The 14438-nt window shown below is 41.9% G+C and overlaps 1 protein-coding gene across 1 annotated transcript in view; it reads right to left on the bottom strand.

Moving 5' to 3' along the window:
* Positions 1–14438, bottom strand: part of clcn2b (chloride channel, voltage-sensitive 2b) — a 197950-nt gene that overhangs the window by 128458 nt on the left and 55054 nt on the right. Inside the window, exon 2 of the mRNA XM_030744507.1 lies at positions 13757–13907. Coding sequence (XP_030600367.1) covers positions 13757–13907 — 151 coding nt within the window. The remainder of the gene's footprint in view (positions 1–13756; positions 13908–14438) is intronic.

Below are 14438 nucleotides of genomic sequence, written 5' to 3' on the forward strand. Positions count from 1 at the left end.
ACATGGTGAGAATATGAAAGATGCGGGAGACTTCAGTGGGACAGCTGCAGTTCAGGTTAAGGGTTACAAATTGTAACAAGCCCAAGCAGAGAAGCCCAGGCCTCCCTCTCCCCAGCCACCTCCTCCAGCTCATGTGGGGGGACCCCAAGGCGTTTCCAGGACAGCCGAGAGATATAATCTCTCCAACATGTCCTGGGTCTGCCCTGGGGCCTCCTCCTGGTGTGTGTAGGTCAAAATTAGAGAAAAATCTTGATAACAAGGCAGAAGGCAAGGGCCTACGATTCTGCACCTCATGGGCGAAGCCTACTCTATCACCATCAAGCCAGTCAGAAGACAGAAGAGGAAACATGGTTCCCCTTCCATGTTTTGCTTCCTCGCAGTTTCTTCATCTAATTCCTTCAGTCCACAGTTATTACTGATCCGCTCATTACCAACTGGGGTATTCATAACACTCATTTAGCAAGTTGCTTTTAACATCTTTGAAAACACGTTAGCCCATGAAGACACATTTTTGCTTGCAGGCGTATTTAAATATAGGTTGAGAGAAAGATACAAAAGGTGCTGGCAAGACCAAGAGACCCTGCATCTCACACGAGTCCCTGAATGGCAACATGGAAAGTATCACTGGTTAATCAATGCGCGTGCGTGCGTGCGTGCGTGCGTGCGTGCGTCCATCCCATGACAAATGTGTCCATTCCACCATGTGGACTTGCTATCAGGTCTTTTTCTGCTCTGCTGTTCAAATCCATCTTTTTACACCACCAACAAACGCGTGAGAGCGGAAACCCAGACAGAGGAGGAAGAGAGGACAGGGGAGAGAGGACCAAGAAGAAGGAGCTGAAAAGGAGGGAAGATGAAAGGGAAGAAGACGTGAGCATGTGAGCAACTGTTGGTCGCTAGGCGCCTGCCGGTCACCATAGCAACATGCGGTGCCATGCTGAGCTCCTGCTGACATCACACCTGTTGAAGCAAAACGTACGTGTGTGTGTGTGTGTGTGTGTGTGTGTGTGTGTGTGTCTCTTGGAGCCAATTATACTGAGGAGGACTGAGGGACAGAAACAGACAGAAGAAGAAAAGGACAGCTGTGTAGATATGATCATCTCATGGGCACAGCTGCTTACATGGGGAGTGTGTGTGTGTGTGTGTGTGTGTCTGTCTGTCTGTGTGTCAATGTGTGTGTCCCTTCTGGGATGCTGGGAGCTCATGTGGGAGTCTGTGACAGAAGGCCTAAAGACTGACTGTTCCTATAGACCGACACATGCTTACAAAAGCTTCAGGTGACCACACCACCCCCACTCGCTCTCTCTTTCCACAGCAACAAAAAGATGGAAACAACGCAATGGAGGGAACAAAAATAGATACTTTTATTACCAGACTGTTTGTTCCTGTACTGCTACAAGAAAACAGCTTCATTCCCTTTTTTCCCCCATGAGAATTAAAGCAAGAAAAAAAAAAATCAATTAACTGAGAAAACAGCAAAAACAGAGAGAAAAAGGGGAAAAAGATCTAATGGTCCTCATGCTGATTTGCTTCGGCAAGTCCCATCAGATCTCTAAGCCACATCTGTGGATAAATTAAGCTCGAATGGGATTTGAATTGGTGCATCACTGTGCGTTACCTTCTACTGCTGCACTTTGTGTGCCTGTGCATGTGTGTCTGCATGGCAGGGCAAGTTCCTCTTGTCAGCTGAATATTTTATGTCCGTTCTCATGGCTGAGCTCTTTGAACAGAATTCACTGGGTTGCGTGTGCGCGCGCGCGCACACACACACACACACACAAAGTAATGTAATCACACTGGTTGTGTAATCCTTACCCTTTAACCCTGTCTTGATGCAGGGGATTCAATTTAAAATGGTCAGTCTCACATCAGAAGCACCATCTTTATGCCATCAACCTTTAGAACAAAATAACACGCACGGCAAATTTGATTGTCTCACCTATGATTAAATTACTCTGGGGGCTACATACAGGAAATATTATAAGATTAAACTCACCCTAACTTTTAAAAAGATGTTTTTTTTTAATTGAGGAAAAATAATACTAATAATTGGATGAAGTGGGAGGGAAAAAAAAAAAAAAAAGTACAGCACAAACGTGTGTGACCAATCGATGCAGTGTGGACAGACAGGCTGAGGATAAGAAGATTCTCCCTGACATCCTCAGATTACACACACCTGAGCACAAACACACCTGCACAGAGAAAACACCACCGCAGAGAAAGAGAGGGAATGCCAGGATTACTCTCCCTCTCTAGGGTCCCTGATTCTTTTCTGCCAACACATTTCCACCTTTAGCTTCCGTGCAGCACTCTGAAGCTCAATGCTGCACCCTGCTGGCGATGCACCACAATAACAGGCTTTCCCCAAGGACTGCACTGCGTGGTTGAACAGCTAACAGTCAGTGAAAAGACCGTATGCTCACTGTTGTAATTGTTTCCCGCTTTATGGTCTGTAAATTGAAGCAACGTGTGCATAAAAACCACTTGGCATTTATGAGTGTTAATGTAAATTGTTCAAAGCCCTGATGTGCAGTAAGCCTTCACTAAATTTTGCTAAAATTATAAACTTATTTTAAACCATAGTGAGAAAAAAAAAATCTAACGATCCTACAAGAAAGACATGATAGATTAAAGCTGTGGGCCATTGAAGCCCCTTGTCATCATTTTCTAAGAACACTGTTAATGATATGTAAATTACAGTTGGAGGCCTAAGTGTGAACATACATATTTTTCCACCTTCTCCCCTTATATTTATAACTTGGAGCAATTTAAAAGTCAAAGCCCTTTAAACTGCTGAGTCTGGCCTAAATTACATATAAGTCAAAATTTTCTACAGTTTGAATTTCAGCTGTTTAAGTATGATTTTAAATGAAAGACTTACTTGTACTACTGTATTTTCACATTGTCCACCTGACCAGCAGGTCTTGGTTCTCTCTGTGCCCATCTTTGGATTTGGAGGCAGACACCCTCTCTTTTAAGATTAGGCTTCAAACTTTCCTTTTGATAAAGCTTATAGTTAGGGCTGGATCAGGTGACCATGAACCCGCCTTTGGTTATGCTGCTTTAGGTGTAGGCTGCTGGGGGGGTTCACTTGCCTCTTTTCACTCTCCATGTGTTTATGCACCGATCTGCAGTTCATTAGTTCTTGTTAATCTCTGGCTCTTTTCCTTAGTGTGTCTTTTGTCCTGTTTCCCTCCCCTCAGCCTCACCCAGTCGCGGCAGATGGCTGAGCCTGGTTCTGCCGGAGGTTTCTTCCTGTTAAAAGGAAGTTTTCCTTCCCACTGTCGCCAAGTGTTTGCGCATAGGGGGTCATCTGATTGTCGGGTGTTAGGGTGTAGGGCCTTAACTGTAGTTGTGATTTGGTGCTATATAAATAAAACTGAATTTAATCTTAATTTTTTTTTTTTTGTTCCAATCCTAAAGGTACATATGTTATATGCAACTGAGAAATATTTTTAGCAGGAGCAGCACAGAGATGTGCAGATACCAGTGTCAACTGCTCACTCACTTTGTTGGCTGTGCAAATGACTGTCCTGGTCGGGCAAATATGCACCACAAGAGATGTCGAAATAAACTAGCTTCAGTTCATTATTAACTTTCATAAATAGTGAGAAAATGTCAGTGTGTGATAAATGCACAATAAAAAAACAAAATGTGACTTGTAGAACGTGAGAAATGGAGACACGTTGGTGGAAATTATGGGTTTGATAGCTAGGAAACAGACTGTCAAACATTCAGTTTGTGGTCATCCTTTCATCATTCAGGTTGAGGTTCTGGCCTCTGTGGCAACAGCTTAATTTGAATTCCAAGTATTAACAGTGATATTTACAGAAAGCCCTGTCTTTATGCAAAGTATTTCCATGAACTCCATACAGTGAGGCCTATAAAAAAAAAGGAAAAAAAAAGAAAGAAAAATAAAAGCACAATTACATCAGAACAGTGCCTTGTATTTCCAGATAACCACTGTTAAGAACCCTAACTCCACTAATACCAGGACTTCAAGTCTGTTACCTTTAAAGTATCAATTCCAGTTAGGAAGCTGTAATAAAAAGCCATCTTGTGACAACCCTTTTAGAGCAGAGTCAGGTCTAAATGTATTTTCCAACAGTGATTCAGAACAAGTTACTCTCATTGTTTGATCTTGAACAAATGTACAGTTCTTTTCTGCAGCTTGGAAAGGGCAGTGGTGCCACTGCTGATGGTGCAAGATTGGGCTGTGCCTCATAAGGGAATGATGGATGAGCACAGCTGGTAGGGCAAAGGCAATAATGGCTTAAAAGTCACCAGTTACCAGCTAAAAATTAAATAAATAAATTGTTCAGTTCACAGGTGTCATAGTGGGTTTACGAACCTCCTCCAGGATCAGGTTCTGGGCACTGCTTTAATACTTTGTATAACATGAAAGGATATCAAATGCTTTAAGATTACAAGCTGAAACAACGGTTATGCCTTCAGAGTGTGCTGAACACATTTCACTGTGAAATGTCCTTGTAAAAAGACAAACAGAAAACTGGGGCTGTGTGTTGCTTTAACTGCTGTGTGTCACAATACAACTGTCAGTCAACTCCATATTTTTCTGCTCTTTCTTGCAGAGTCCCAGAAGTTTCATGACTCGGTGTTTGGTGGGGGTTTTGCCAATTTTCTTAAGGTGAAATAAGTTTTTAATGAACATTTGTGAGAAGAAGTGGTGACACAGGTGGTGTATTGAGGCCTAATAGAATAAACGGTCTTCACAATCTTGTTCAAAAAGAAGCCCTTAAAGCACGCACACACAGACACACACACACACACACACACACACACACACACACACACACACACACACACACGTAACAGTATCCTAAAAATTAAGACCATGCTCAGTATTTCCCATGTTTTATGCCAATTCTTGGATTATGAGTTTCAGTTACAGTATAATGCCATGTATGCAACAGTGGGTTCTTTTTTTTTTTTTGCGTTTTTGGCCACAGCGGCTTTTGTTAGCAGTAGAGAGAGACAGGAAATGGATGAAAGATACAGGGGAAGACACGCGGGCAAATTGGCGACGGGCCGGGACGCGAACCCGCGCCGCCCGCACTGCAACGCGGCATATGTATGTGGTCGCCGGCTTCACCACTAACCCACCCAGGCGCCCGCAACACTGGGTTCTAATTAGGATTTCTTCCCTCATTTATAGGCTTGGATCTTAAAAAAATAAACAAACAAACAAAAAAAAAAAAAAAACGTTTTTCATATTTTTACCCAAAAATTGACCAGCAATAAAGCTGATATTATATACATATTAACAGGCTGCAGTTCACTGAACTACCAGCAGCAACTCACTGGTAATCTATCTGCTACACTGCTGACCATAATTAAGAGACCCTACCTACCTGTCATTACATTTTGCTGAGAACAATCCCCTGAGTTGCTGGGACTTCCTGGCTATTGGGAGAGTTGTGCCCGTGTATAAATAATTTAGAAAAAAAACATCTCCACAGTGTCGACACACAGCTGAAATGATGACAGCTCCTGTGGGGCCACAGAATGCAGATGATGGGCTGGAGACTGCTCCTGGCTGCGCCACTCAGCATCATTAAACAGCAGTAAATGAAAAGTAAGATGCGTGTTTGTTTCTCTGTGGTGTGTGCGTATGTGCAAAAGATATAAATTTAAAAAAACAGCGTGAGTGAGCAATAATAAAGAGAGATTGTGCAGATCTCAGCAAAGGGATACTTTGTGTGTGTGTGTGTGTGTGTGTGTGTGTGTGTGTGCATGCGCGTGTATACATACGTGCAAGCATATGTGCCTCCTATGCCTTCCACACTAGCTGCAGCCGCAGCCATGAATGCATACAGTACCAGTCAAAAGTTTGGACATTTTCACCCATTCATACTGTATGTGCACGTGTGTGCCAGTTTTACATTCACACATGCTCTAAGCTGGTCGATTTATGTTTTATGCCTCTACCTCACTCTGTGTGTTTATATTTGCCTTTTCCATCCTGCAGAGAGAAAAGTGTGCGTGGCCGCAGGGCTATCCACACCACATCTCTCATGCTTGAAGCTGCCTGCTGGGGGACTAATCAATTCAATCGCTGGCATTTTGGTGTCCTGATCCATGTAGAGATGATGAGAGGAGGCAAAAGACTGATAGCTGACTCATCAGCTGCCAGCAAAACAACAGCAAAACTCATCACTGAGATGAGAGCAGAGGACACACACACACACACACACACACACACACACACACACACACACACACGCAGCTGATTTTAGGACAAATGTGTCCCTGATTGTGTGCAATGATCACTTTTGAACAGCAGAGGGCAGTCCATTAACACCAAACAGGCAGCAGCACTGTCAGGAAAAATGTCTCCAGCATAGTCAACAGCCTATCAGCAGTGACATAATTTAAGTTGGATAAAGCCTAACTTACCTTAGGCATCTGGGCCCATGTCCTCTAATCCAAAGCCTCTGAATGCCCACTGCAAAATGTCTAAATTTGCAACCCATCTTTTCAAGCATCCTTGCCTTCGTGCTACCGTTGTCTCCTGAAGAACTTTGATAGTGAAACACTATCCCCACTGCTGATTGTAAAGTTGCTGTCAGACTTTGCTCAGAGAACCAGAACCCTTTGAGGAACTCACTCCCCATACTTGTGTTTCCAATGGGAGGAATTGGGAAGTTTTACCCCTCCAAAAATAAATAAGTAAACAGGTCCAAGCTTGGTGGCTACTCCCTTCTGAAGGTTACAAGATATTTATGAGTCAGGCTTGCACAGCTTCACAGTGCCATTTAATCAAATACATTAATTTCTGATGTATATTTTAAAAATCTGTAAAAGCAAACATGTTGCTTGTAGTTTGTGGCCGGTGCTAATCAGGAACAGAAATTCATACATTTCCACAAGTCAAGCTGTGTCCATTGTAAGGACGGCATGTACAACATTTACCATTGTGCTTTCAGCCCTCCTACATCATTGTAGGAGACGTCCCATGATAGGAAAGGAAGGTAAGACACATAGGAAATCTGTCTTACCTTCCTTTAGGAAAACAAAATTAAAAATTTTTTGATATGTCAGTTGGAACAATTACCTTAATTATTCCCTGATTGCCAAGATTTGGGATATCACCGGACTGGCAAGCGTTGGAGTTACGGTTGTCACTGATGAGGACTTGGACCTCAAAAAGTTATATCAGCACAGTGACAGTAATTTTCCTGCAACTTTGGCACTACTGTCAAAAACAAACACAATGTGCTGAGGGAGCTTGCGATATATTAATTTTTGGGAAGCAAAAAAGCCTGGAACTTTTGGTGGGAAAAGCACAGTTTTTATGTCGTCATCACTTTGACTTTTTATTTTCATGCATGCTTATTTAAAAAAAAACAAAAAGAAAAAGAAAAGGTAAACCCCAAAAGCTACAATACAATACGTGTAAAATTATACTACCAACCGACAGTGGTCAATGTATAAACTAATATTAAAAATAAAAAAAAAACTACTGTAGGTAAAGAAGTAGATTTCGACTGGAAAGTCCCAACAAGGCTGGGAGAACTTTTTATTTGTTTGATCAGCTTTGATAGTTAACTCTCAACTTTCTGCAACTTTACGCCCAGAGACCATACAGGACATGATGTGGCTGCTCACACTGAAAATACCCGAGGTGCTTTTGTCCACTGGTTAAAGTCAGAGCAGACTGTGTCCTTAAAATGTTCATTCTACTATAGTAGAATATTATATTAATGGGTGAATGTGTCCAAACGTTTGACTGGTACTGTATAAATATTACTGCACCAATAACCAGACAGGCTCCAGCAGTTCAACCAGTCATTAAGATCTTTTTATATGTAGTTCCTGTCAAGAGTTTATGTGTAACCACCATGGACAGCAGTGCTTTAACAATAATGGGCTTTCAATGATTTCTTCAGACTACTTTTTCTGTGGCTTAGTGACTTCACAGCATGCACTTGTAAGAGTATGCTGTGCTGAAGACTTCATTTATTTGGGTTTTGTCAAATGCACAGGATCATTAAAAAATCTTTTCAAATTAGCAAGTTTCTTAATTTCCTCTTAGTGATCATGGCTGACTAAAGCTGGCAGCTTCCCTGCGCCAACAAACAATGGCTTTGTTTGACAGCAGTCATTGGACTGAAACATTAAAATAGTCCGATGTGATCAGTGCGGATCTGAGAATAATCACTGTTGATTTACTGTTGTCAGGAATGTCTCTTTGAGACATTTCTAATGAACTGCAGACTCAGTGATCATCATTTCAAACAACTATAAAAGTTTTTGGGAAATGTATCCACATAGTGAAGGTTTAAAAAAAACAAAACAAAAAAAAACACCAAACCAAATAATCACAATCAGCACAGAGGCATTTGGCTCAGACTGTCAAAACCACTAAGGCACAGGCCTGCCATAAACGTCTCAAACATCAGTCTCACTGTTTAGTGTCAGCCAAGTTTTTGCCATGGACAGATGTTGCTGTCCAAGAAAGAAGCCCCTGCTCCAAATCAGCACCTTCAGTCTTGACTAAAGTTTGTGGGTGATCATATGGACAATCATAAAGCTTTCTAAAGGAAAGTTTTATGGTTATGTGAGGTATAAATAAATTGTCTTGCCACAGTTATCAAAGTTAGGTTTGAAGGAGCAAACTCAAGAAAACTGTACTAACTGTGGAGCATGGTGGTGGTAGCATCATTTCCTGGGGCTGTTTTGCTGCCAATGACTCTAGAACATTGAACAGAGTGAATGTAACAATAAAGGACATTAAAGCTCATTGTAGAAAATCTGGCTAAAACAGGCTAACACTAAGCTTTTGGAACAGGCTTTCTAAAGTTCTGGCCTCAAACATATTGAATATATGTTTGGTTAAAAGTCAGCTATAAAAATGTGTTTAATTCAGCGGTGTGCCATGAATGCACACAGCTGATGACTATTTTAACTCAACTCTACCAATTCTTAAAAGAGTAGTCATACTCTTTTGTGCAATGCTGCAATCAGAATTGCACCAAAAACTTGATAATTTTTGAACCCACTTTAATTCAGAAAACCAAAATGTGTGCACCACATTCTTTTTGAACTCTTAAAGATAGATGTTGGAAATAATTAAATGATTTATTTTTTCTGGGGTATAAAGAAAGAAATCATTTAATCATTTAAAGAAATCGTTACAAGCTCAATATTACTCATGGGGATTTTATGTAAACTACAATTGTAGGCAATTAATCACTGACAAATTCATCCTGATTCCTCATTTTGGAATCAGAATGAATTTCTGTGATGATGCTGACAGATTTGGGCCTGAAATCCAAGTCCTTCTGTACATTGTCAGCCTGGAATTAGACAAAATAAAGCTTGACCAGGTTGTGAACTTTAAAAAAAAAAAAAAAAAAGGATTTGAACTGGTGCATCAGTCTCAGTTGCCATCTAAAATTGACAGTCTGAAGTTCAGGATTCCACATGAATGTCAAAAGCTTGCCCATTTGTGTTTATAACCAGTTTTTATCCTGCAATGCATTCTATACACAATCTTATCTAATCTTATCTGCCTGAGACGCACACATGCATACACATCAGGCAACAGTACGGAGAGAAAGGCAGGGGAATGTTCACACGAATTCAGCTGTGCACTGAAATGCTCCAAGGACTGCCTTTGTGATGACTGCCCAGCACTGCAGTTGTCTCTTCTCCATCTAACTGTCCAGTAAGATCAATGCTTCAAGCGATACATAAAGCAGAGGGTCTACTTTAGAGTCATCAAAGTGCCTTTAGCATTACATTTTCAACACAAAGGTAATAATGTCCAAACTATTTCCCTCAAGCCAGTGATGCTGAGGACGTCTCAGGCTGGTGTATTGATTGTTTTTATGTCTCTTAATGAGGCTCACACACTACAGGCGAGATTTAAAACTACACTTCTTTTCTATGACTGTCCTGAGCTGTGTGATCACCAAAAACTGTTAATTAATCTTTTTTGGGTCTTTTCCTCTTCAAAAACAATTTAGAAAAATGTCTGCTTTTGTCCAAGCCCTTGAAATGTCTAGCATAATTTAGTAAAATCTCCAGCCTGCCTCTTAAAAGCCCCTTTGACCAGGGTAAACACATAGAACAGTGCCATACTGGAACTGTGAGTGGTTTTTTTTTTCTGTTTTTGTCCATTTCCAGGGCTATCCAGAAATTGCCTTGAACAGCTGTCTAGTCAGTGGGCAAATGGCCAAACCGCTGTAAAACCTAATGTTCAATGATCTTTTCAGTACCACGGGACACTCACTTCCAAGGCAGACATTATTGACCACCAGAAATGTCACAGGTAAGTCCGCTATACCCAACAATAGAAGATATAACGGAAAAGGTCAAAAAACAAACTGCATTAAAACCTGAACAGTAAAGCCTGAAGGAAGTCTTATTCATTGGAAATAAAAATATTCAGATGAAGACCTAATCAGCAAGGATTACTGCTGCATACAAAGTACTGTGGTGAGAAATGGCCCACTGTACAGTGCTCACTGGTACAATAGGATATTAGATTGTGTGAACATTTGTGACACATACACTCCCCTCCAAAAGTATTGGAACAGTGAGGCCAATCCCATTATTATTCATTTATTTTTTTGATGTAGACTGAAAACATTTGGGTTTGACATCAAAAAATTATTTCCAGGTATTTACATCTGGATCTGATTTACATTTCAGAAGATAGCACCTTTTGTCTGAACCCACCCATTTTTCTTATGAGGAAGAGTACTGGACCATGTGACTGACAGGTGTGTCTCAGTTTCAGCTTTAGGTTTTGCCTGTGTAGACTGCATTTATAGTTAAAGGAGTAACGAACACGTAAACCAGAGATCTCTCTATGGGTGAACAACAAGCAATTGTGAAGCTGAGAAAAGATGGAAAAAAATCAATCAGAGCCATTGCACAACCAACCATGAAGAAGAAAGTCATCAGTGGTGTGCTGAGTTAACAGATATTGAACAGCTAGACCAAGGAAAGCAACAGCAGCTGATGACAGAAACATTGAAGTGCTGCAAAGAAAAACCCTAAAACAACTGTTAGTGACATCAGCAACACCATCCAGAGAGCAGGCGTGAAGGTATCACTATCTACTGTTTGCAGAAGACTTCATGAACAAAAGTACATAAGAACACACTATAAGACCAGATAGACCAGATATTGCTATAAGACCACCACCATCATCCCCCTCCCTAAGAAGAATCCCCCATCCTGCCTGAATGACTACAGGCCAGTAGCACTCACTCCAATCATTATGAAGTGCTTTGAGAGAGTGGTGCTGTCCCACATTCAGAGCAGTATACCAGACACTATAGACCCCCTGCAATACACCTACAGAGCCAACAGATCCACTTCAGATGCCATTGCCGCTGCCCTTCATGTCTCCTTCTCTCATCTGGAAAACAAGGACTCCTATGTCAGAATACTTTTTATTGACTACAGCTCCGCCTTCAACACGGTCATCCCCCACAAACTCACCCATAAGCTATCATCCCTCAAACTACATCCCACTCTCTGTGACTGGCTCTTGAACTTCCTGACTGGCAGGCCCCAGTCTGTCAGGATTGGAAACAGGTCCTCAGCCAGCATCACCACCAATATCGGTACCCCGCAGGGCTGTGTCCTCAGCCCTATTCTCTACACCCTGTTCACCTACGACTGTGTTGCCTCTCACCCCGACAACATTCTCCTGAAGTTTGCAGATGTGATAGGCCGTATCACTGGCGGAGACGAGGCAGCCCACAGGAAGTCTGGTGACGTGTGTGGACAACAACCTCATCCTCAACACAAACAAGACCAAGGAGATGATAGTGGACATGAGGAAGGAGAGGAGACCTCATCGACCACTGTTTATCCGAGACCTTGAGGTGGAGAGGGTGAGCAGCTTTAAGTACCTGGGGGTCCACATCACTGATGACCTCTCCTGGACAATGAACACCACACAGGTGCTAAAGAGGGCTCAGCAGCGGCTGTACTTTTTGAGGAGGCTGAGGAAATTTGGCATGTCAGCCAAAGTCCTCAGCAACTTCTACAGCTGCATCATCGAATCCATCCTGACCAACTGCAGGATGTGGTATGGCAGTGCTACTGTGAAGGACCGCAAACGCCTGCAGAGAGTGGTAAAGACTGCCACAAAAATCACCCGTACTGCACAACCCTCTCTGCAGAGCATCTACCATCGCACAGTCCACAGGAGAGCTGCCTCCATCATCAAAGACCCCACCCACCCCCAACATGGATTATTTAGACTTCTGCCTTCAGGCCGGAGGTATAGAAGTGTGAAATGCAGGACCACCAGACTAAAGAACTTTCTTTCCCACGGCGATTAGACTCTTAAACGGCTGAGCTGGAAACTTCCCCATAGACACCAGTGCACTTCTGTCACTGTTTACCTGTCTGCATACAGCTGCACTTGTATGTTCAGACCATTCTACATAGACTATTTAAATATAGCACATATGCACAATGTACATAATTTGTTAATTTTCAGAGAGACTTATTTATTTATTTTTATTATTTTTTTTTTTTATTGCATGTTTATTTTTATCTATTTTCTTGGTGTTCTGACATCCAGTGTGGGCAGCAGAGTAAGAATTTCATTGTACAGGGAAACAATGTTTCTTTACTGTGCATATGATAATAAAACATTGAATCTTGAATCTTGAATCTACAGAGGCTTCACCAGAAGATGCAAACCACTAATCAGCAAGAAGAATCAGAAGGCCAGGCTGGAATTTGCCAAGAAGTACAGAGACAAGCCTCAGAAATTCTGGGACAAAGTTTTATAGACTGATGAGACAAAGATTAAGCTTTACCAAAGTGAAGAAAAGGCTGAAGTCTGGAGAAAGAAAGGATCTGCTCATGATCCCAGACATACTAACTCATCTGTGAAACAGTGGAGGTCATGTCATGTCATGGCTTGGGCTTACATCGCTTCTTCTGGGACAGGTTCATTAATCTTCATTGATACCACGCATGATGGCAGCAATAGGATAAACTCAGAAGTCTAGAGAAACATTTTGTTTTACTGTCAATTTAAAGAAAGATGCAGCCAAACTGATTTGGAAATCATTATGCAGCAAGATAATGACCTAAAACACACTGCCAAACTACAAAGAAATTCATCAGGGGCAGGAAGTGAAAGGTTTTAGACTGGCCTAGTCAATCTTCAGACTTAAACCCTATAGAGCATTGGTTCCCAAAGTCAAGAGTGCTGCAGCCCACTTAAAAACCAGAAAATGACTGATACAGTTATTTCAAGCAAACAATCTGCAACTAAATATTAAGTCGTATTCATTTTAATCTATTTCATCTGTTCCAGTACTTTTGCTTACAGAAAAATGGGTGGGTTCAGACAAAAGGTGCTATCTTCTGAACTGTGTATCAGATCCAGATGTAAACACCTGGAAATAATTTTTTGATGTCAAACCCAAATGTTTACAGTCTACAACAAAAATAAAAGGATTGGCTTCACTGTTCCAATACTTTTGGAGGGGAGTATAATGAGGGCTTTCCTCTGTAGAGGAATTTTTGGTGACCACCCTGTAAGAGATTTTAGTTAAAGCCAAGAAAATCTCCAACATTGTACTTTAAAAAAAAACAAACAAAAAAAAAAAACCCAGACAATTTTCATTACATCCAGCAAAGGGTCAGAAATAAGCCAATCTCATCATTGGCCCTAATTGCAGAAACACGAATCATGACACAAGCTGCTTGTCCATCGATTTTCATGCTGGCCGTATGGTCTGAAACTTACTGCGACACTTGGCACAGCGTCCTTTGTCGTACTCTAGCAGGTCCAGTGTCCGGCTTCTCTCGGTGACCGATCGCCTCTGCCCACTCTCCCTCAGCCGAGCGGCCTCCTCTTTGGCATACACCCCGAGCTCCTGGGTGTAGCGCCCATACATCTGGAAACAAACACGGTTGTGCTTTTAGCTTTCAAAGAGCAAACATTAAACATGCCCTAAAAATGAACTGGGACCAGTTCAGTCAGGACCACATGTGCATTTATCAAAAGCCAAAAGAGGGGAAACAGAAGTAAGACTCCTCCGCACCCTCCCCCACAGAACTACATGACACTGATCAAGTTTTGATGCAGCATTAAAAGAGGTGCTGGATCACAGGTGAGTTGCAAAGTGGGTTGCCAGATATGCAGCAAATATGGGAAGGTTAGAGCAGCAACATGAGGTTTGCCAACTAGTGCAAAGAAGGGAATCAGCTGAGCCACCGGCTGCTGTGGGCTGACAGTGAGGCTAGCTGATCCATTGATCCACTGCCTAAACTGACGCTATGCTCACTTTAGCACTGCACCATATGAAGTATGACACACAGCCTGTTTCTTTATCATTGTTTTCTGGGCTTTCCTCTCATGAAAAATCTTGGACAGGATATCCAAGTCTCTGACTTCATGCCTACACAAGAAAGTCTGTGTCAACAAA

This window comes from Archocentrus centrarchus, chromosome 13, assembly GCF_007364275.1.
Source record: "Archocentrus centrarchus isolate MPI-CPG fArcCen1 chromosome 13, fArcCen1, whole genome shotgun sequence".
Taxonomy (NCBI): domain Eukaryota; kingdom Metazoa; phylum Chordata; class Actinopteri; order Cichliformes; family Cichlidae; genus Archocentrus; species Archocentrus centrarchus.